This window comes from Rhipicephalus sanguineus, chromosome 7 (genome assembly GCF_013339695.2).
Source record: "Rhipicephalus sanguineus isolate Rsan-2018 chromosome 7, BIME_Rsan_1.4, whole genome shotgun sequence".
Classification (NCBI taxonomy): domain Eukaryota; kingdom Metazoa; phylum Arthropoda; class Arachnida; order Ixodida; family Ixodidae; genus Rhipicephalus; species Rhipicephalus sanguineus.
This window is the reverse complement of record NC_051182.1, coordinates 134585904-134609279: the sequence shown is the minus strand read 5'-3', so window position 1 is coordinate 134609279 and position 23376 is coordinate 134585904. Positions and strand designations below refer to the sequence as shown.

The 23376-nt window shown below is 47.1% G+C and overlaps 1 protein-coding gene across 1 annotated transcript in view; it reads right to left on the bottom strand.

Moving 5' to 3' along the window:
• LOC119400018 (protein CLEC16A homolog) overlaps positions 1-23376 on the bottom strand; it is a 68707-nt gene that overhangs the window by 11285 nt on the left and 34046 nt on the right. The window contains exons 13-25 of the mRNA XM_037666927.2: positions 21127-21253; positions 20076-20176; positions 13238-13290; positions 12352-12421; positions 8996-9150; positions 8286-8336; positions 7616-7744; positions 6551-6671; positions 5241-5392; positions 3390-3708; positions 2262-2454; positions 2009-2156; positions 1126-1352 (exon numbers count right to left, since the gene is read on the bottom strand). Coding sequence (XP_037522855.1) covers positions 1126-1352; positions 2009-2156; positions 2262-2454; positions 3390-3708; positions 5241-5392; positions 6551-6671; positions 7616-7744; positions 8286-8336; positions 8996-9150; positions 12352-12421; positions 13238-13290; positions 20076-20176; positions 21127-21253 — 1846 coding nt within the window. The remainder of the gene's footprint in view (positions 1-1125; positions 1353-2008; positions 2157-2261; positions 2455-3389; positions 3709-5240; positions 5393-6550; positions 6672-7615; positions 7745-8285; positions 8337-8995; positions 9151-12351; positions 12422-13237; positions 13291-20075; positions 20177-21126; positions 21254-23376) is intronic.

The following is a 23376-nucleotide window of genomic DNA, read 5'->3' as shown; positions in this document are numbered from 1 at the left end:
GAGCTTATCACAAAGGCAGCGGTAAAGCTATGCAACAGAAGGTGCGATTGTACTTGTGATCGATATGATGTGGGAGGTATTGGAGGGTGTCACAAAACATGTGCGTAGAATTGAAAATGCGCTCTGCACTATATTTCGTTAAAGTGAAATGCGTTAGCATTGGATCCAATGGCACTTCGGCGGGGGATTTAAAAAAAGTTCGTACAACTGAATAGTTTGTTTAGTTTGTACAAATTAATAGTTTGTTTAACTGATGTTCGTTCAAGCGGTATCTTACTGTACAAGGCACAACAAAGTAAATCATGAATACTCTCGCCATTACTACAATGTGACAGATACATGTTTATAACAAATTTTCGGGTGTAACGAAGCCATTTCTGGGTGTAACAAAGCCATTTTCACGTCAGACGCGGCTTCATTGTGACGAGGTTTGACTGGACCCCAGCCGCTGAGCCACAGTGGCAAATGCTGCAATAGTGCAAAGACCTCCCAAACAAGCCGCTGTGCTAGCTAAATAGCGCCACTTCTATGCATTATGCCCGAGGCACAGCAAAACTACGTACTCCACAACCGCTCTTTGCGGAAAACTTACGACGTATGTTTCATATGTATGGAAATTGCATTCCGTACATACGGAACACGCGCATTACATTTCAGTGCAATGTCAGTCTAGCACGAGAGTTCTTAGGCGGGCTAGTTGGTTTATGAACATTATGGCAGAACCGCGCAAAAAACAAGACACCAAACAAACTGTTCTGCAATAATGAACATGCAGCACACAGTGCTGTGTCCTGTGTGTTCGCTGTCCCGTTATTGCACTGTTCTGCAATAATGTTCAGTCAGTCAGTCAATCAATCAATAAACAAAGCTTACTTCCAACACAATAGTTGGGGGTCACCCCAGGTGAATAGCGACCGAATACAGCTTAAAGGTGCCTAGGCACACAAACACAAGGTGACATACACATACATTTATAGACAACATATTAAACAGAAATCTTTCGACAAGTAGAGGAAAAAGTAATGACGTAAAATACTGACAAACATAACCAATACATGCATGCATTTTATAAATGTGCGTACATATACGAAAAACTATGCCAATCAAAGGAGCCTGATGGCTTACCTCGATGGAGGCGACGGAAGCAGGGTGGCGGAGCCTTCTTTGGGAGGAAGCAAGAGTGGCACTTCAAAGTCCGTCGACTCTGTCGAAGTGACCACCAGGGAGACCGGAGGTGCCACAACCTCTGGCATGGCCGCGACGGCCTGGTCCATGGCTGTCTCTTCAGAGCGCGGTTTCTTACAGACGCCGCTGGAACTGCCTTCGCCGGGACTGCCGGAGCAGGGCCTCATCTGTGTAACGAATGACTCGGGTCTTTGAAACGTAGATGTAAATTCTGTGCCACATGCAGTGCCCTAATATGTAACTGAGATAAAGTGATTATACGTTATCTTTTGGCCCTGCTTAATAATGTAGGTCCATTGTAATTAAATAAATAAATAAATAAAATGAAATAATATTTGGCATACATGTTCAAGGAGCCTTGACTATTGATTGACAGCATTTTCTGACCATGTTCAAAAAGTTTTGCAGGGCCCCTTCGATATCAAGCGCTGGTATGCCCAGGGCTTATAAACAGGCTGGAAATGACAATGGTTTCAATGCTACAGATGCACACATGTCAAACCTCGTAACAGCAAAGTTGCATCTGACACAAAAATAACTTCGTTATATCTGAAAATTTGTTATAAACATATATTCTGAATAATAATAATTAATACCTGTTTGAATTTTACGTCCCAAATCCGCGATATGATCATGAGAGACGCCATACTCTCAGCCATATAAGCCCCATAACTACTAGACCATCATGGCAGGTACATATGATTTTAACACTGCATTAAAATCATTGAATTTGTTATAACCAATAATTTGTTATTTTCACTATATCAAGGTTCGACTGTATGTAAACAGATCTGTATGTAACGCAAGCAGATGCAGCACTCACCTGCACGGGAGATGGGCTGCCCGTGACCCTGGTCGACAGGTCTTCCAGAGGAATCTCCTCAGAGTGGTCCCGCGACCGGTGACCGAGGCGTGGAGACGACTCCCGCGACGTCGACCGGCCGCGAGAGACGGGGCTGCTTCCCGAACGCCTGGGGTCGTAATTGGTGCCAAATGAACAACCAAAAAACGCCCATTCAGACAGCCCCACCACCGCGTCAGAGGCACAGCGAGAACCAAATGACAGGGCGGCGTACCTTCGCTGCCGACCTTCTATGTCGCCGGCGCTGCCCCGGTGCCCGGAGCGGGCCGTGGCGAAGCCGGGCACTTTCGAGGACGTCGTGAACAGCGGTCTGTACGGCTGGTGGTGCGGAGGAGGCCCCGCGCTGCCCGCGGTGCCAGTCCGACCACGGAGTCCCGTGTCCTGGGAGAGACTCCGGTGCATCAAACCTGCGAAACGAAAAATATTCCGTTTTTACCAAGACAGCATAGTGCCGCGCGCACTCATTTGCTCGAAAAAGGGGGGATTGACTGAGATTTGTTTCATAGCGAATACAAGCTAAACAGCGCAATATAAACAAGGACTAAAGAAGAGTGGACACAACACGAGCGCTCGCGTTGTGTCCACTCTTTAGTCCTCCGGCTGTTAGTAAGCACTTGTGGTACACTTAGTGACCTCATCTCAGTCCCACTACATTTTAAATGAGTACTGACCCGATTTTGAGGCATTGGAAAAGTGACATCTTTTGTTTCCTTGGCATGCAGTGTTAGTGATCTCCACACTCTGGAGACAAAAAGCTCGTATAAAATATTCTACTTTGATTTTAAAGTTTTCGTCGCTCAGCATCTGCAAGCCAGCCCCACTGCAATGGACACAATCATGATGAGCCAACACAGTTCACTCGGTTTGCTAACACTGCGTCCTGCATGCAGCCGAAATCGCTGTCAGTGTTGCTGGACGACAGTTCCCTCATCGTCATTTACGCGCACCACGTGCAACTGATAGCAGACAACACAGTTGCTGCTAATACATCACGAGTTGCTGTCCCCATGTGACTTAGACCTATGCCAGACTGTGTTGACACATCACTGTGAAAAAACCCCTTTGATATTGAAACTGAAAGTTGTTTTTTAGGGCAGTGGTATTAAAGATACATTCCACATGTTCCGAGGCCCCACGATACTCTTTATAGGGTTCTTGACACTAGTGTTTTTATTCAGAGCAATAATATGAAAATTTCTAATATTCGTGTCAGTACTCCTTTAAGTAGGGCGGCTTGTGAAGCACCGAACTTGGTCACGGGCCTCAAACAATACATCTGAGGGCCGCATGCAGTTTGCAAGCTAGGTGTTGCGCATCCCTGTGAGCTGAGAAAAGCACTCACTCGATGCGGCCGACAGAGATGCCGCCGGTCCGCACGGTGCCCTTGGCGTGTGCGGGTGGTGCCGCAGGGGCGACGGTGGCTGCAGCGGCAGGTCCAGTAGGCGGGCAATGCTGTGCATCTTGCGCTGCCGCGCGCGCATGCGCCCCTTGTTGAGGCGCTGCTTGGCCGCCATGCAGCGGATGTGGTCGTCGAAGAGGAACCGCGCAGCCAGGAGGGGCACACTTCCGGGGCCGCTCGCGTTCCGGCTCGCCGAGCCCCGGCTGTGCACCGTGATGTGTAGGCACCGGCTGTCCTCCTTGTCGCCTGTCACCTCAATGTCCTGCAGACCGGGCAATCAATCAATCAATCAATCAACCAATCAATCAATCAATCAATCAATCAATCAATCAATCAATCAATCGTTTGTTCATCTAGCAAAGTACGCGGAGGAGTTACAAATAAAAAGCCACCATTTATGCACCATGACAAGCTATCACTACAACTAGAGTGTTCCACACCACACCGCTTCGGCTACGAGTGGTGCTGGCTAACACTTCCAGGGATTACACATACAGAAATACCCAATGAAGCGGACAGAAAGCGCCTTCTGTCGTAGCTCAATTGGTGGAGCATCGGACACGTAATTCGAAGGTTGTAGGTTCGGATCACACCGACGAAACATGTGATTTCTCATCCACTTAGATTCTTTTCAATTTAGGTAATAACTACTACACTACATTTAAAGACAACAATTATTTTCCCCATATGCTTTCGTTAGCCTAAATGTCTGTTGAATTCATTTGGTTGAGTAACAAAGAAATGAGCCCCTCAAAAAGAAAAAAATCCTCTTCTCTCGTTCAGGCTATCACTGCTGTAACATCAGGAGTTAGAGACGACGATGATGTGTTTACAGGTTATAAAAAGATAAACGGGTTAACCTGACGAAGTATTCCTTCAGAACTTTAGTGCCATTATTTACAAAGTAGAGTTAATTACTAGGGGAAAAAGAAAGTTGAAGGCAGAAGAGTTTTACCTATATATTTTAAAATTTTCATACCAATACTCCAGCACGAGTAAATTGGCGAGACACCGCCACTGAGTTCAAAGTATTTTTTTTTTTCTGCAGCTGAACTGCCCAGGTGCTTAATTAAATTTGCAAAACAATTGAGCTGAGACTTTGGTCCGTCTAGAACAAACTGTAGGCCCATCACTGGTGATAAAAAATTAAATAGGCAGATTCATATGCCTTCAAAATCCGTAGCATTATGACAAGACGGCATGGAAACTATAACAAAAGGGCTTCCCAGCTATCCTTTGTGGCTCTGTTCTGGCTAGAGAAGCCACCCACAAACTACAAATAACGCCTCCTGTGCTTAGAAAAAGACACAAATAACACTTCCCTATGCTTTGCTCAACTTCATTATCTGTTGGCTTGATACAGTTGTGTCAAACGAAATAACGAGCACTTTGATCCATTCGCCTTCTTTTATTCTTTGCTAGTAAGAGTGGCTTTCTTTCAGTACTGCAGAAGTGTATAACTAATACAGCTCAGCTTATTTTTTCTCGTTAGAATTAACAATTAGGACAGACAAGAAATTCTGAAATTTTTCTACTCCACGCTAACAACACCACACTCCTCAGGGCTTTGAAACGATTTCTGACGCAGTTAAACCCTATCACAACTTTCCGTATGCCAGTCCATATGATTTCTGTATGATTCCGTAAGAGTCCGTAAGAGTTCCGTATATGTGGATTCCCTGTCAACTCCATTAAGTTTCCGTAACAATCTTACAGAAAACATATGGAATTAATGGAATGCATGCAGAACATTTCACAACAGGCAACGAACATGAAGTGTGGAATGACACATGCCTGAAGGAAGCCCACAAACTTGGCCACTCCCCAGCCGAGCCGCTTGGCATCGGGCTCGACAAGAACGAGCTGCGCCACGTCGATCACCATGAAGCGCCGAATCTTCTGCGTGTCCTTGCTCACCACCGTGCAGGCGATCAGGTCACTGTTGTCTGTGTCGCGAGAGACAAGCAGCACACCAATCACAACAGCTGCTTACCTTACCGAATGCAATATTTGATGCAAAACAACTCGTATGAAAAAGGCACAGACGGCAGAGGTGTGATAAGAAGACCACAGCACGTCGTTTTCTCTGTTATGAATTGCCCTGAATTACTTAAATATCCACAAAAAGGGGCCATCCGTGAAATGCGAGGGTCCCTAAGCCATGGCATAGCCTCCATGTGCACAGTACAGCCGAAAAGTGCCTATGCATACCACCCAGTCTGTGCGAGTGTGCTTACACTGCAGAGCTTCACAAAGCAATATGCATGCGTCCATGTCTTCTTTCAGTCATGTTCCCAGAGCAGGGCACTGTCAAGGCGGCTGCATTTACAAGCCCTTTTTTTCTGGAATGAGAACTGTATGCACGAAAAGAAGAATGAATGTTCTAAACCCATTTGAACAAAAGTTATGGCATGCTGAACATTTGTGACTCAAATCCTAGCTTGACATAAGACTCACTCGCAAATCTTCATACCATAACTTTTGTTCGAATGGGCTTAGAACATTCATTCTTGTTTTCTTCCATACAGTTCTCACTCCAGATTATTCTGATAAGCTGATTTACTTTGTAATTTTCTCAATTTCGGCAAACACTTGCTCCCAAAAAGCATATGAAATGTTTGACATTTTAAAAACAACATTTTATACTAGAAAAATAACTGTGTATTTGAAATCTGCAGAAGAATATGCATAAACTCAGCAAGTTTAATCTCAATCGATAAAGAATTAGAAGTAAATTTTCAATACCCATGTTCCCCCTTAAATATCGCGGCTTTTGGATACGGAGCACAGCCGCAGACGTCGCATTATCAGGCGCCGTGAACTTTAGAGCTGCATTTGTTATTCAATGAATTCTGCAATCATAAAGAGAGTTTAAAACTACAGAAAGTTCAGAAAAGTTGAGAAATGACAGGTTACAGAAACAAAAAGGGTTACAAACGAGCAAGTTCATTTGCCATGGCATAATAAAGAAATGAAAACTGCGGAGAAGCCCTGTCCAAGTTATGTATTGGCTTTAGCAACAACGCTGCTTTTCAAACTCATCGCATTGCTGGCAGAGAAACGGTGGCCACGATCTGCAACGTGTGGGTGAATTGCGCACTCACTCAGGTCTAGGACGTCGTCCACCTTGACGCAGCTTGCCAAATTTGTGAGTGGCAGCTGCGTCTCCCGATCGTTGCTCAGAAAGAGCGAGAGCTCGCGCAGCAGGAAGAACACCCGGATCGCCTGTAAAAAGAAAACGTTGAACGAGGGAATAAGACAATGATGACGAAGAAGTAAGAGTCGGCCATGCACGTCGCCAGCATTTAAAACCGGGCCAGAGGCCATATTTAAATACGGTCATCACCATCGGGGATGGGACTATTACGAAACTTTGCACAACTTGGCACCGAACGCGTCAACACCTAGAGGCAAAGTCACTACTCGCACAGTGACAAGCACACTGTTTTTACTGTAGTCGGAAAAATAACGTCAGCCTGGTCATCTACTGTATTTTCTCACATAGAACCCACACAAGACATACAGAAAATTTGAAGTGAAAGCCAGAATCAGGGACGGCGCCAGGATTTTTTTGCTGTGGGGGCACCTTCAACAAGCGAGTTTCTTCAGGGGGCAGGGAGGCGGAGAACTTACGCATTGTGTAAATTTCGGGGGGCTCCAACTCTCCCCTCCCCACCCCCTGGCACTGCCCCTGGCCAGAATGCAGGTTATGCACGAATTCTGGTGTGCATGCTGGCTTCAAGGTAATACATAGGGACCTTTCTTTAAATTTAACCATGGGTTGTAGTTAGCAGGGTGGGTTATACATAAGAAAATATGGTATCCATCTATGGCGAGGATTAGAAAACAGCTAAGAAGCAGAGAGAGAGAGATGAGGAAAGAACGAAGGTGGTACTAATGTAGTCTTGGTTTGTCATCGTGGAATGGGTTGTAGCGCAGCGCAGAAGGAAATAATGATACGGCAAGAAATGACAAGCGGGCACAGGTGCAAACTTTCAACAACGAACTTTTATTTGTTGATGAAGAAACTGTGTGAAGAAACCACAACAAAGTTTGTAGTTTCTTCTTGTGTCTGCATTTCCTGCTGCTCTATGATACAAGCCATTCCATGAGGATGTAAAAAACAGCCCAAGACTGAAAAGGACAAAAGGGGGAGGGTATAGCCAGACCCTTCGCATCCTCTCCACCTCGCCACAGGGCAGGCGCTTGTGGAACTCCACCCCCGACATGGGCGTCCCCATGGGCGGCAGCAGCAGGTTGGCATCCATCATCAGGTACTCCACGTTGAGCGGTTTCTTCTGCGCCATCGAAAAAAAAAGGAGTTAAGTAAAACATCGTGATATACATCCTGTTAAACATTTTCTTCCATATCACAAGGAGAACAAGAACGGAGTGTAACATCATCGCATACTCCATATCGGGCATTTTTTTTACAGTGTAAGTTGACACGAACTCACTGCAACAGTCGATTTTGGTGGCGGTGGCATCCACCGCTGGTGTGCTGCAGACTCCCCTCTGGGACCACCTCCGCCTCTAGCACCCCCATCCCACCGGGTTGACTACCCCACCTCCAAAACCACCCCCCCACCATGGGCATTTCGCACGACGAGAAATGGCCGGCGCGTTCCCTCGCTGCTTGAACCGTGATCGTCAACAGCCCTCATGTGCTTTCACTTACACATAGAACATACAACACGTGAAGCTATGTTATCGCAACTTGCATTTTACACAGAACCTAATGGCAACGCTGATGACAAAAGTAGGCCTGGAGTGTAGATGTAATCGCTATCGCACTAAAAGGCAGAATAACAATGTTAAAGACTACGCTGTGGTGTTTACCTTCATCTCCTGGTACTCGTCTTCAAACATGTCGAGGAACATCTCTTCACTCTGTCGATGGGTGTCAGCACATGCGGATTGAGAAAGGGAGACATGAGACAAATACACAAGAGGTAAAAAAAAAGTCTTAGTTTCAATAGCACCAATTCATACAAAATTTGTCATAACCATGGCCCCTTGCAAAAGAGCTGTGACCTGTTAAAAAATAATTTTGTACTTCATCTGACAGTTAATAATGGGCACAGGCTGGCAAATTCGCTCATGAGTCGACCCGCTAAGATGCGCTCAGTCCCAAGGCTCAGTCTGAGACTCAAGTCTCAAGGCTTGGTCCCATATTCAGCCTCAACGGACAAGTCTCAGACTCAGTCCCAGTCTCAGGGCTTAGTATCGAGGCCAGGTCCCAGACTCAGGGCTCAGTCTTAGACTTAGTCTCAAGGTTATGTCTCAGACTCGGGCCCAGTCGCGAGGCTGTCTCAGACTGAAATCTCGGTCTTGAGGCTCCGCCTCAAACCGAAATTATACCGACAATGGCATTTACTTGTTTTGCATCCAGTCTGCACCCTATATAACTGCTAAAACTGCTAGAAAAAGAGGACAAAGCCACACCTCGCCTCCCCGCCCAACAGCCCTGTTGGTAATCCTGCAAGGCATAACGATCCTTTGCCAAGTGTCTGTTAATTAAGGCTTTATAATTGGACCTGCTTCCCCACCTTGTAGAAATTCCTGAGCAGTAGAGTGCTCTCCTCCTTGGCCTGCTCCAAGCCGGCCAGGTGGTGGTCCTGGAGGCACGACTCGCCGTCGATCGTGGCGAGCTGGCGAAGCAGCAGCAGAGACATTTCCAGAGTCGCCAGTCGCACCTTGCTTCCTGGGAGGCGGGCACCAATAGAGAAATAAACTTAAATGAGGGCTCTAGGCCTATTTGGAGAAGCGGATACGAGATGTGTGGCTTACTATGGAAGCTTCACACAAAGAATTCCATCTTGCAACTTTGTTAGCAAAAGAAAAAAGAAAAGGAACGTGCCTTTTGACTACATGACCATGTTCAGGTCATCCCCTTGAGGTTTGAATTGCATTGGACCTGTCTATAAATGTGCGAAATTTGCACAGCTTAATCCCAAGGAACTTGACATTCTATTGCTAAAAGTAGAAGGTAGTATTGCGTTGACCTGTGCATTTTTAACATGAAAGTGTTTTATGCCGGGGTCCACCAAGACTTCAGTGACGTATTTCCATCACTGAAATGACGTCGAAAAAATTCATTCGCACGATCGGATGGCAAAGAAAAAAAGGTTCTGTCAATGAGAATCGAACCCATGACCGCTCGGTCCACAACAACAGATGCCGGGCACGCTATCCACTGCGCCACGATCACAGACTCTAGAGGCTTTACAAACGCGCCTTTTATATCTACCACTCTCCCGGTCAGCGGAGTGGTGTTGCCCTCTGGGAGCGGTAAGGTAAAGTAATTCGTCATTACCATGGCCTCCGCGATTAGCACCTGCAACGCGTTACACGTCTGTCCCATTTGGCGCGTTTTCAATAGAAGTTCAATTTTGTCAATGCCTTAACACACCGCGAGGTGGCGACATTAGCCCAGGCGTCGTAAAGGCGTCGGCCTCGCTCATAGCATGACGCTAATCCAAACCAAAAATAGCTCTGCGACGCGCGCCTGCCTCATCTGGCTGTTACACCGCGTTCCCCGCTCAAGCGCTTGCCCCGAGAAAAATCGCGGCCGGGCTACCGGAGCGGCACGACGCGCTTTGCGTTTCCCTCTTGTCCGGCTGTGGTGTTCAATCACATTTTAACATGCCGCGGGATGGCGACCAAGTTCTGCGTCCAATATGCGACGCTCTTCTGGCTATCACACCTTGTTCTCTGATTACGCTTTCACCATTAACTACTACAGCTACCACAAGGGTTTGTTTAATCATTTGACATGGACGTTAGTCGTCGGGATGGAGATGTACCACCAAACATCAGGGTGGGTGCATCCACGTTAAACGGTACTATAGCTGCCAGACATCAATATACATTGTGCAAACTCTCTTATATCAATGTACAGTAAACATTCAGTTACTTCTGTAAGGGCACGCTTTACTTTCGTCTTATTCCGATTCCTATGACGGAGGGATCAACCATATTTTTTAGTGATTACAGTCAAATCCCGCTACAACGAAATTGACGGGACGCGCGAAAAAGTTCGTTGTCGCGGAATTTCGTTGCAGCGAAATTTCATCTATAGACCACAAAAGTTAGGAAGATCTGATGATCATGACTCGTCCTTTGGTCCCGGCAAGCGCATGCATTGTCCTTTGCATTTAACTGTCGCTAACTCGGACGCACTTGGCCGCACACCGTGTGAATGTGTTTTCTCGCGTATAACACGCACAAAATATACAGAAAATTTAGCGCTAAACTCGGGGTGCGGGTTATACACGAATTTCGTTGCGCAAGTTGGCTTCACGGCAACGCAATGAAGGCGGCTTTGCGTCAATAGGCGAGTTATACACGAGCAAATAGTACTATATGCAGGCTACCCTCGAAGCGTGCCGAGCGCGTTGCGCCGCGAAGGAGCGTGCCAAAGTTCAGTAGAGGCTAAGTGAAAACGAAGTGCCGAAGCTCCGCACTACCACAGTCATAAGCGAGAGAAAGGAAAGTCAAAACGCTTCATGCCGTTTTACGACTTTGTTGCCTTTAATCTTTCTTCCGGTGTGTTAGCTGCGTACTTCAGCATATTCGCTATCGATAATCGCGACGATAGCGACCGCGGTCTCTGCCGCGGTTTTCTGCGCAACGCTTCCGGCAAACGGTAGCGACGGTAGTTCCGTTTTCAATCTGTGCGCGCTGGCCGTGCGTGTGCCTTCAGAACTGCGTCGTTGCTATCTGTGATCGCGTCTACCGTGGTTTTGGCCGCAGCATTGCATTGAGTCGGTGCGCGTACGTTCGATGGATGCGCGCATATTTTTGTGGTCGCCCGTGATCGCGTCGACACGACCGCATTTGTATTCACAGCGGTTGCGGCAGAATGCAGTTACGCTTGGACTAGGTGCGCGCTGGCGGCGCGTGTGCCTTCAAAACGCCATGGATGTCATTCACGATCGCAGGGCTTGTGACGACGAGCAGTAGTTTTGTTTTGAGTGCTACGTCAAAACAATGGCGGGAGTTCATCAACGATTCTTCCGCGGCCCGCACGCGCATCAAACCCGCCGGCAGCATCATGGCGGATGGACGATCTGTCGCCGGGCATCTCAATGGCGAAAAATTTACCGGGATGTGCGTGAGGTGGCAGAAAGCATGTCTCCGATGAAGACACGGGTCTTGCGATGCGGCCGCACGGCTCTGGCAACGAGAAATGGTCGAGTTTCTAGCTGAATTTCGCGGCAATCCTAGGCAAGCTCCTTTTCCTTATGTGGTGGCACTTGCGAAAACTTCGTTCAAGTGGAAATACCCAGAAAAAGTATTCGTTGTGACGAGACATTTTTCACATTGTTTTCTATGGGCGGCTGACGGGGAATCGAAAATTATTCGTTGTGGCGAAAATTTCGTTGTAGCGGTATTCGTTATAGCGTGATTCGACTGTAATCATAAAAGGTAAAAAAGATAGCAAAATAAAATATTTTTTTTTTACCTTTTAAGGTAAAAGAAACCCTTCCCTGACCCACAAGCTCAGAGTGATTTAGGGGTTCTTTTATGTGGCAACCAGTCATATGCTATTAGCAAACTGACACATGCTTCGGTTTAACGTGTGAGGGGTCTAACATCCCAAAGCGACTCAGCCAATGAGAGACACCATAGTGACAAGACAATTTCTGACCACCTGGTGTTCTTCAACGTGTGCTGACATCACACTGTACATAGGCCTGTAGCATTTCGCCTCCACTGAAATGCGACTGCCGTAACTGGGATCGAATTCGCATCTTTCGGGTCAGCAGCTGAGCACCGTTAACTGCTGGGCCAGCGCGGTGATGTGCGCTTATGGAGCAACACTGCCAAGTGGTAACAAAGCCTTCCAACTACTATACAGGCTCACACGGAAGTAGCAGGAACACACACAGAGCCCACTCACCATATTTACAGCTCAAGGCGATGATCTGGATCAGCTTGTCCATGAGGGCAACGTTGTACCAGTGCTTCGTCTGAAATACAACCACCGAGAGGACCACAACCCGGATATCACGTTAGCAAATGTCCGTTAAAACATCTGTTAAGTGCCATTAAAAAGGACATTACAAAGGGTAACGGCCGGTCAGTATAGAGTTGTCAAGTATTTGTTCGAAACAATTTTCATACAACTAGTGGGGAAGTGGGGAGATGATTAGAAGATGAATGCCACCCCTTTTAATTTTTTTCCAGAAACCTCATTTGCAAGTTGGATATCCTGAACATGAAAATATTTTTCTCATATTTGGGGCTATTTTATTGCTTTACAGATGTTCCGAAGACTTATCATATTAGGCTGACCCTTTTAGTTCTCTGGCAGAGAAATTTGATCCTTGTTAACCATTACAAAACTAACTACTAGACCCAACCGGATACGGTCAAAATTGACGTCCTAGCAAGCTGGTGTGGAAATTACGGGCAGCACTGCGTTCGTTCTGCATTTGCATTATTTTTTTGTTGGATTACCAGTTCACAGAAACAATGGCTGTCTTGATATTTCGGAAATGTTAACTCCTACAACTAGAAGTAGAAAGTCGATTTTAAGGTTTTAAATACTGCATAGCACAGATTTGACACAGGACCAAGAAAGAAAGAACACTGAATCACAGGACAAGCGCTACACGCAACTTTCTTTCTTGGTCCTGCGTTGAATCTGCACTATCCAGTATTTTAGACTATGAACCAAACAGCTCAGCAACAAATTTTTGTTAAATTTTAAGGTTACTTTGAAAGAGGCCTAGCCAAAAGCCGGCAACTACGAGCAACACGTGGAGCTAGGACTCGGGTCATACCTCCGGATTCAGCGATGGCATGAGCACAGTGTCCAACAGCTCACGGTTGATGCCTGTTTTGAATCAAAAAGAGATCAAGAAACAACTGTCCACTCTTTTGACACAAACAAACAGAATGAAAGGAAAAGAGCACAGAGGACCACAAAGTACAGACGGGTCCACTGCTAAAGGTGTGGGGGGTGCTATATCACCCCTGTAAAGGCGGCTGCCGTAACTTGGGCGCGGCCGCTGTGTTTGGAACGCACGTGCTTGGCGTAAGCCGAGGCGTTCGTCCAAGGTCAGGAATGCGCTGGCGCTGTAACCCGAGTTTAGCGCGGTGGCGCCGGCATCGCCGCCGCGAATTTAGGCCGGCGCATAGAAACAGGAGTGAGTCTCTTTTGGGGTGTGGCAGCGCGCGCGGATGGACGACGGTCGCGGGGTCCAGGGGACGGTACCGCGGCTCGCTGCCCTCGGGCCCTCGTGGTGAGTCGTGCATCTGCGGCGCCGCCACCGCATTTGTATTGTATTATGTTGTCTTATTTTTTGTCTTATGTATGTCTTATGTTATATTGTATTGTCTTATATTGTCGTGAGTGTGCGTGTTGTTTTCCAGTATTCATTGTCAGCGCATAAGTTCAGCGTGTTACGTGTTTACTAATTCGGCCGGCGAGCTCGCCAAATATGTAAAGAAGTGTCTTTAATAAACCTACACATTTTTGTTGCTCGACCGCGTGAACTGTCTCCGTGTGTTCCGAGAGCGGCGGCGTATATCGCTTCAGACCCCACACTGGCGCCCAACGTGGGGCTCTTGGAGCATCGGACGACAGTTTTCGCGGTTCGGGGCAACATTTGTGTAGCCGGGTTAGAGTAAGCCTAAGAAGGGGATTTTCATCGCTACCGTCGGCGGCGTGCTTTTTCGAGAGCGATGAGATTGGTTGCTGTGGCGTGTTGGAACTTGTCGGCACGCTAAGTTTTATCTGTTCGCAGGTGGTTCATTTTTATTTTTAAGAAGGTCGTTGAGTGTCGGTACGAGAGTCACATGGTCCGCATCCTGGGAGAGCGAAGCACAGAGAACGTGGATGGTAGGCAAGCCCGAAGCGAGTGAGTACAGAAGCCTCGTAGGTGGTCCGAGTTTTTTCTGTAAATAGTTTTCTTCTGTCTCTTTGACTCTGGGAGTCGCGGCTTGTGTAGCCGGGTGGCCAGGGGCCACGGGTGTCGTTGCTGCTGGCATTGCGGCTCGACGCCGGGGCGTCGTGACATCGTCCGGGACGGTGGACGCCGATCGCTCGGTAAGCTGCTGTGTGCAGCAAGCGCTTAGGGCCACCTCAGAGAGCTGATGTCTCCTCGCGGCTGCCTCTTCTGCGCCTGTGCGGATGCTTGTTTTTGGATGCCGGTTGTGTCGAGCGAGTCGTTAGGCCTAAGGCTTTGCTTAGCTGCCTGTTGCACGTGAGACACAACCCGCTGGATCGTGGCGTCGAGTTGTTGCACTCAGCTTCCCTTATTTTAGCTTGCGTGCATGATTGAACTAAGAAAAAGCAACCGTTCATTGCATTTGTCATCTCAGTCACCGCCGATGTCATTGCCAGCCGGACTGCCCCGTTCTTTCGAGCGTGTACGCAGCGGGAGTTGTAAACCGCGGCTGGCTGTCTGCTGCACATTGTCTTCACCGCCGGCCGACATGCCCGTGACCTGTGTAGCTGCCTTCAAATCAGCGCCCTCGTTGAGTGCTGCCCGCAACCAGAAGACTTGTCGGTGCGAGCGACGTTCTCTCGCGCCGACGGCCACGTTGCCTTTGCGGTTCCGGGACTGAGGTCAAGCCAGCGCAGCGGTGTCGACCAGCGGCTGTGTCGCGATGCACGGACATTCTGTAGGGACATTTACGCCACTTGTTCTTTTGTAGAGCTTGTGTAGCTGTTTTGTTTTTAAGTCTTTTTTCCGGGATATGTGTTTGATTTAAGGTTGGGGGGATGTGGGGGTGCTATATCACCCCTGAAAGGCGGCTGCCGTAACTTGGGCGCGGCCGCTGTGTTTGGAACGCACGTGCTTGGCGTAAGCCGAGGCGTTCGTCCAAGGTCAGGAATGCGCTGGCGCTGTAACCCGAGTTTAGCGCGGTGGCGCCGGCATCGCCGCCGCGAATTTAGGCCGGCGCATAGAAACAGGAGTGAGTCTCTTTTGGGGTGTGGCAGCGCGCGCGGATGGACGACGGTCGCGGGGTCCGGGGGACGGTACCGCGGCTCGCTGCCCTCGGGCCCTCATGGTGAGTCGTGCATCTGCGGCGCCGCCACCGCATTTGCATTGTATTATGTTGTCTTATTTTTTGTCTTATGTATGTCTTATGTTATATTGTATTGTCTTATATTGTCGTGAGTGTGCGTGTTGTTTTCCAGTATTCATTGTCAGCGCATAAGTTCAGCGTGTTACGTGTTTACTAATTCGGCCGGCGAGCTCGCCAAATATGTAAAGAAGTGTCTTTAATAAACCTACACATTTTCGTTGCTCGACCGCGTGAACTGTCTCCGTGTGTTCCGAGAGCGGCGGCGTATATCGCTTCAGACCCCACAAAGGGAACACTTGCGTGCAGGGCATGTTTGGATTTCGCTCTCTTGCAAAAACATAGTGGCTTAGATGTGCATAAGACTAGTGGTGGTTGACAGTTCTGCCTCTTCTTGACAGACTAGTGCAGTGCATGAGCAATGTTTCCTTGTCCGCTTGCTGTTAGAAGGCCAGCAAAATGAAAGGTGCTCACTGGAGTGTTCCCTTTAACAGTGGACCGTACTGTACATCACCTTCACACGAAGCCTGGCCATCAATCACAATGTTAATTTCACTATGGTGTACTAAACGTGAAGACGGCCAAGCCACACTGCTGTAAAAGCACTTCGCAGAAACCTTACATTTTCCTCAACTTATGATCGCCTCTGGGCTTAAAGCAATCTCTTCGATAGACGTTACAAAGCCCCTCTAACCACGGCCTGTTGAAGATACTGGTTATACTGATAGCATGTCAAGATGCAAGCCATTCCATGTTGTCAGGTCTGCCTCATCTGTTTTACACATCCCATCATCTCCGCTTTTAAGCAAATATAAGCCCAGTACAGCCAACTCTAAACACCTGCAAGAAGCTGCTGGTACAGTCGTGAACGATATGAAAGGGGACATCGTGTTTGTGTTGAAGCAAATCTTACTCATGATGCGGTTATACAAATCTAACATATTTGTTCGCAAGAGGTGCATTTCCATTTGAACATTTAGTGTTATCTATCGACTTTTGTGCTTTGTAAATGTATTTAGCTGCTATGGCCCCCTTGAATGAAATTTCAGTGTTCCCTTTCATATCGCTCGTGACCGTACCTTTAAATGCAGCAACAACACTGAAGTAGGTAATCCCAAACTTTAGGTAACACACATAATTGGTAGTCAAGGAGGTTATATACTATTTCTTCTGGAGTGGAGGTGGCGCCCCCGTAAGTGAAGCCGGTCGCTGCCATATTGCAAAAGGAAAAACTCGGAAGCAGACGACGGAGTGCGCTCCGTTGCCCCGCCGTTGCAGTTGTCTTTGGGGACGGTGGCATGCTTTTGTAAAGCAGTTAAACATTTTACGAGGCCATGGTGACTTCGTGCGTCGCTTATGGCTGCACAAATCGCAATAAGAAGACGCCTGGGATCACTTTTCACGTGTAAGTGTCCTCACTTCGTTCGCTGACGATTGTCTGTTTTTCGTGCATGCTGTTAAACTGGAAACAATTTGAAAGGTGCGCGTACATGTAATACATGCGTACAGTTGTAGTGACGAAAATTTTACGCTTTAAATGTTCGCTGACACGACGTTGTACGTGATTTTTAAGTGTATACACGAAGTGGGTGCAGTCTAGCTGGACGTACCGAGCATTATTGGTACGAGTAGGAAGTCTGAACGCCCTTAGAATTCCGAGCTTTCTGGTGTTTTCTTGCAAGTCAAGACTGGCGGCGTGCATGCATATTTATCCGGTGCATGGATATCGAATTTGATGCATGTTTATCGAGGAATTGGCAAACGCAACATTCCATGACGTGATTATCCGTGTTACATGTTTCCAAAAGACTGTGCCCAGCGTTCTACCTGGGAACGTGCCGGTCAAAGAAGTGGTTAGAGAGCTAAGGACGGTGACCAGCTCGACCAGCTCTGACCACCTCTGCTCCATGTACAACAATTTTATCTCTAAAATAAGGTGCCGCCCTTTTCATGGCCGATCCCCCGCGGTGGGTTGCGCCAGGTTGCCAAGGAACAACCAACCAACCAACCACCTCCGCTCTATTCACTTCGCAGAATGCTGCTTCGACAGAACGGGGCAGACGGCCTGGTAGTGTACCTACAATTTTTCCTGCTTTCCCAGCGCATCTACAAAAGCCTGTTAGTTTCTACCTCCTTGACGTAGCTTCAACACAAATAGTTACGAAAAGAAGAAATTGCGGCAAAAGCAACATGTAACTCTTTTGAAATCCGACCAAACCGGAACCGAAACACCGAAGGATGCGGCTGCTTTACTTTTTTATGCGTCTAGTCTGAGAGGGCGAGAGCTACCTCGTTTCGAGGTTGTGCGCGCTGCGCTTGCCGTGATGGCACACGTCGCCCACGTAGGTTAATGCTTGCGAATCCTCCTTCTGGCCAAATGTTCGCGTGATGGATATGTGTGCTTATGTAAAGAGAATAAGTGCGTTCCACGTTAGCTTGTGGTTACCCCTTGAACACTGACGCCGTTACATCACATAAACCCAGTTCCTAGTAACACATATGTAATTACAGTGTGCCAGCGCGCTCGATATACGAAGCACCCCTTCGACAAAACAGATTATTCTGAAAGTCTGCAGCTGACAATGGGTGTATGACGTAATTTGTTTCATAAACGAGAAGTGGCAACTGTTCGTGGGTGTAACTTCAAAGCAGTTTCCATCTCATTTTTTGATTGTGGGACTGCAAACCAACGCACGCGCCGCGCGTATTCCATTGCCGTCTATGGCGGTCGCGCCCTGTTTTTCCTCTAGCTACATGGCCGCCGCCGGCTTCACTTGCTCCCGTTGGCGGCGGCCGGGACTGCCACTCCAGAGGTTCTATAGAACCTCCTTGTTGGTAGTTTACATAGAACAAAGCTTCTCCAGCGAATTTCAGAAAGTAAAACGTAGGCGTTACAAGTTGTACAGTCGTGAACAAAAGTTTAGAGACCAATTGGTTCTGTAAATAATCTTTGTTTTCTCTGCAGCCTGAGTATGTTGGTTGAAATCAAATGGCACAGGCTAAGTGTGCATGTTTTGCCAATGCAATGCAATAAAGCAATCCTATGCTGTGGAGCTGTGCAAGGGATGTTTTCATTTTTTGCTGGCGGTCTCTAAACTTTTGCTTGAGACTGTACCTTCACAACAGCATTGCATAGACATTGACGATGGACATAGAACAGGGACATGCATCTGTCTCGGTCCCTATCCTCAACTGCGTTTTGCCACTGCATTCTAAACTACGCTTTGCAAGTTGAAACCTCGCAAATCTTTCAAGTTTTGTGCCACGCAAGGACGACAGCCTCGTCAAAAGTTTGAAAAGCATTACTTTACCCACCAGCTGCATGTGAGTGTCCAGAGAGGAAAAGGAAAAAGGAAAGGACAAAATGGACGTTAGAGAAGAAGGATCACACGAGACATGCTGAAGCACTTAACACGACCACCACGTAGGAAACAAACACTGAGAAAGAAATGCGACACAAGAATGCTTCACACAAACGCAACATTGAAGGTAAGTGCACATCGATAAACAGTCGAGATTACAATTACAGAAAGAAATAAGTTAGCCCTGTGCCATCACAAACATGCAGAAAAAATTTCACAAATCAGAATTCATTACACATTTTATGAGGCTTACAAGTCTATGTAACTTCTGCGCCTTCCATGACATGGGTAAAAAAGAAACGCAGCAGTAGCCGCGGCCAGGAATCGCAACCACGTCCTCGAGCTTAATCCTTTGAGAGTTGAATTTTTTGTCAAATGCGAACCCCACCGGGGTAGATTTTTTTAAATGCTGATTTAAATTCTTCAGACGAACTTACCTCAAAAAATAGTCATAATTTTTTTAGGGTGACCATAAGGTGACAAAAAATATTGTTTGTGTTGTTCCATACACACGGTTTAATCACGAGTAACAACCAAGTAAGTTTTTAAAAAAGCTTATACAACTTTTAAAAAATGATGCATTGTAATGAACACAGTTTACAGACGTACAAAAAAATAAGCGCACCAGAGTGCACTGCTCAACCAACTTGCAGCAGAGCAACCGGTGCGCACTTCCATAGCATAAGCGAACTGCGCGGGTGAGCACACTGAAGAAAAATACTGTACAGATGTGCGCACGTCTCGTAAACAAGACAAGTAAAAAACCTATAATAATTCTTCGTCTTATTGTCAACGAGATGGAATTGGTTTTTATGAGTCCCCAAGACAAGAACAGCAACCACGCTGGCCTTTAAACGTGCTTGCGAAGGAGGTACGTGTACGTCATTGACCCTGAAAGGGTTAAACAGCAAAACACCTCAAAACCCGCTAAACTGACACAGCAAGTAATTGTGTCCTTTCATTACCAAATGGCATCCAGAGGTATGCTCACAAAGACCAACAAGTGAAATATTTTGTTAACAGAATTCAGCAATCATAAAACACAATGAAAACATTGGCATGAAGGTTCAACAAACACAAGCTCGTAAACATTACCATAAATTAGCGAAAGCTTCGCAGACACGGCATGCCTTCAGCTCATTCACAACATTAAGAAGCTAATTGATGGAACAATTAAGTGTAAGCAGCGCAAAGACAAATAAACGCGAGCAAATAAACCACTGACCAGGGTTGTGGCCCAACGCGTAGAGTAGACAGAGTGCAAACAATGCCGGGTGGTCGTTTTCACTGCAGTCCAGGGCGTTCAAGATGGCTGCCAAGAAGGGCCTTCAACGAAGACAGTCGGAAGAAGCGAGAGTTAAATTTAGCGCTGTTTTTACACAAGTTCAAGGAAACAAAGACACTGGAAATCCTGACATAGTCTGAATACCCACCAATGAAAGCGTTCACATTAAAGGCCACTGCTTTGTTTAACGACCAAGCTGTAACTGCTGCTCATTGTTCACTCATGAATGCCAGTTACGAGACATATGGAGGAGGTTGTTCACCAGCAGCACAGATTAATTAACAGGCACCCGCACTTCTTGCAAAGGAACATCAAAATGGGAACTCAGCCATTTGCAGTGATGTGAACATTAAACCGCAACAAAAAAAGTTATATGGTTTATCTCAACTGTGATTAAACCATAACAAAGATTTCCATGTGGCTCGAGAAAAAAAAATACATAGAAACTTGATACAAGAAGTAAACCCAATTTGACATAAAAAATACACCCATGTGCTCTGCAATTGAAAACGTCATCGATATTATACTCAACTTTGGAATGCAAAGAAAAAACTGCTAAACATGTGCAACACGTACAGTCGCTTGCAACACGGGGACACATGGCCTCACAATGTCAAAGATTGCACATGTCTTCAACTTGCCTTCATGTCCCATAACTATATAAGATTTTCTTATTTGGGATCATCTCCAAGTGAGAGAACAGGATTGAGTTGCAGAAATAAGGGCTACCGGAAGCCGTGCTCAATCTTTGAGCTCCCGTGTTGCAAGTCATATTGAGCGTGACTGCACATATGATGGAAAAAGCAAAAATATATGAACATGATTGCAACAGCAGCTTTGAGTTGCTAGCGAGTATTCTTGCATTTTCTTTCTAGGGAGATACGACAGCCAGCTTCAGTGTAAACGAGCTGGCACTGAGAAATTACAAGAGGCTGTGTCTGAAATTTGGCACATCCCTTGAGAGCAACTGTGTAATCTGTGTAATCCTCACCTCTCACAGAGTGGCCAACCTTGACTGAGCTGCTCCAGGGCGGCCATGCTGAGCCTCTGAACAGCCTGGGCCTTCTGTTCGTCCGTGATGTTAAGGCCGTCGGGAAGGTACGCGGGGTTCACCTCGCCTGCAACAACGCCAGCCTTTCATCACGCTCAGGCATAGCACTGATGGCAAACACTAGGGGCCTGTATTATACTAGGGCCCTGTACAGCAAAACCGCGCTGATACGTTTTCGAAGGGACCATAAGAAATAAACGTAGGAGCTGGGAAACGCAAGAGCCGAGAAACGGGAAAAACGACAAAAAGAAATATTTAGTGGCGCAGAATTTTATTTCAATGCTTACGCTTGAAAAATAAACCATGCCACATTGCCTGGTGCATTTACTCATGCCCGAGCAGCAGGAAAAGTTTTTCGAGCACTTGCAGTGTTGCATCCTTTTAATAAATCTAGTGCCACCATGGCTGACAGCTGGCAAGTGATCACTTATCGCGATACCTCCGCAAGATTGTTGTCGGATGCGTCAGCGTCACCGAGTGATACTGTAGCACTGCTGGCATTGTTTTGGGTCACCATGGCTCGTAGTGACAGTCGAAAGCCTCGCAAAAGCGAAAGTACCCCCGAGAGTGATCGCCGAGGAAAATGACCCCGGCTCCTGCAACTCCTAAATTTCGTCACTGGTGCATGCATAGGTGCACTCAGTCACAATCTAGTCGACAGAGAGACACACGAAACTGGGAACAGCGTCATTGACAGAAGTGTAATCAACGCATACGATTCTTTTGGCACCAACAGTTGTAGGCGTGAAAGAACTAAGCACACGCAACACGACCAGCGCAACGAGTCCGACCACGAACGGCGTGAACTCCATCCAGCTCGAACTCCTCCGAGTAACGACAATGACTGAGTCCACGCCAACGTGACGGCGAAAGCGAACGCCAATCTCAACCTTACTTTTGCAAGCAATTTCGTCATAGACGCCATATTTGCAATACGGATATTGAAGGCTATGCTTTTGTTCGCGGTAACTGAAAGTACCTGTCACTTGCACCCCTCATGCGGCCAATCTTACGGTCAAGCCAGGCCAAGCTGTGTGAAAAGTCAACATGGCCGCTCTCTTCCGTGGTCGCTCAGCCGGTTCGGAGCGCACTTCGCGACGTACCATACGGGAACGGTCTCGCAGTTGCAATGTTACAGCAGGGTTACCAATACATTAGATCCTATGGGGGCTATGCCGGGACCGACGGAAAACGACGTAACAGCAAGGAAAACGCAGCAGGCAGGAACGTAACAGCGGGGTTATAATGTATTACTTGGGGCCTGCATTACTAGAAGCCTGTGTTACTAGGGGCCTGTATAATCATTCCTGTATTGCACATTTGTGACATTCCTGTGATTATCTTCTAGCTGTCTTCTTATTCCTCTATAATCCCCTCACTCAAATGTTCTTCAGAAGCCCTGCAATCTAAATAAATGCGAGCAAGGAGCTATCGATGGCACAACGATCACTGTTGAGAACAGGGGACACTCTGTGCCTAGTTATCTGCCTTTAAAGCCCTTGCATTCACTGTTGCAAGGGCTTGCAAGGGCACTGTTGCAAGGGCTTGCAAGCACACGGCACTCGCCGTGTGCTTTTAGAACTATGTTGCCAACCATCTAGGATGATGTCAAAAGCAACCACAGTTCTGCAGGGAGGGCAACACACACGTCTAGTGACATCAGAGGGAAGCAAGGTTCTGTCCAGTCGTTAGCCGACGTGCACACGACAATGTGATGCAGAGATTATTTTTCCCCCTACTCCTGGCAGAAACCGGTGGCTATGCAACTGTTGCGGGCCCATCAAAATGACATCTACACTTCCTGCTGCCCATCAATCCCGCCAGAAGCTGTGCCACTTAACTTGAGCTTAATGAAATTGCCATGTAGCAAAGCTCATCATTCTAACTTGGCTATACAATAGCACTAGCGAATTATTTCGTACAGAAGTACCCAGTCATCGACAAATGACACGCAAATGAGACATGGCATAGTAGAATAGGTTTTGTGAGTGACATCTCGACACTGTTATCTCGGACAGCTAACTGTGTGGTTGCAAAGATGGTCTGGGTGTTGAATTAAGTATGCATACCGATATCATGCCGACGTTAAGCGTGATGGCCATCACAAGAATGGAAGGATGCATTTTGGTTAACCCTGACTTGTTTGTATTTCGACTGTCCACGAGTGCACAGGGGCGTCCACATCTGAGG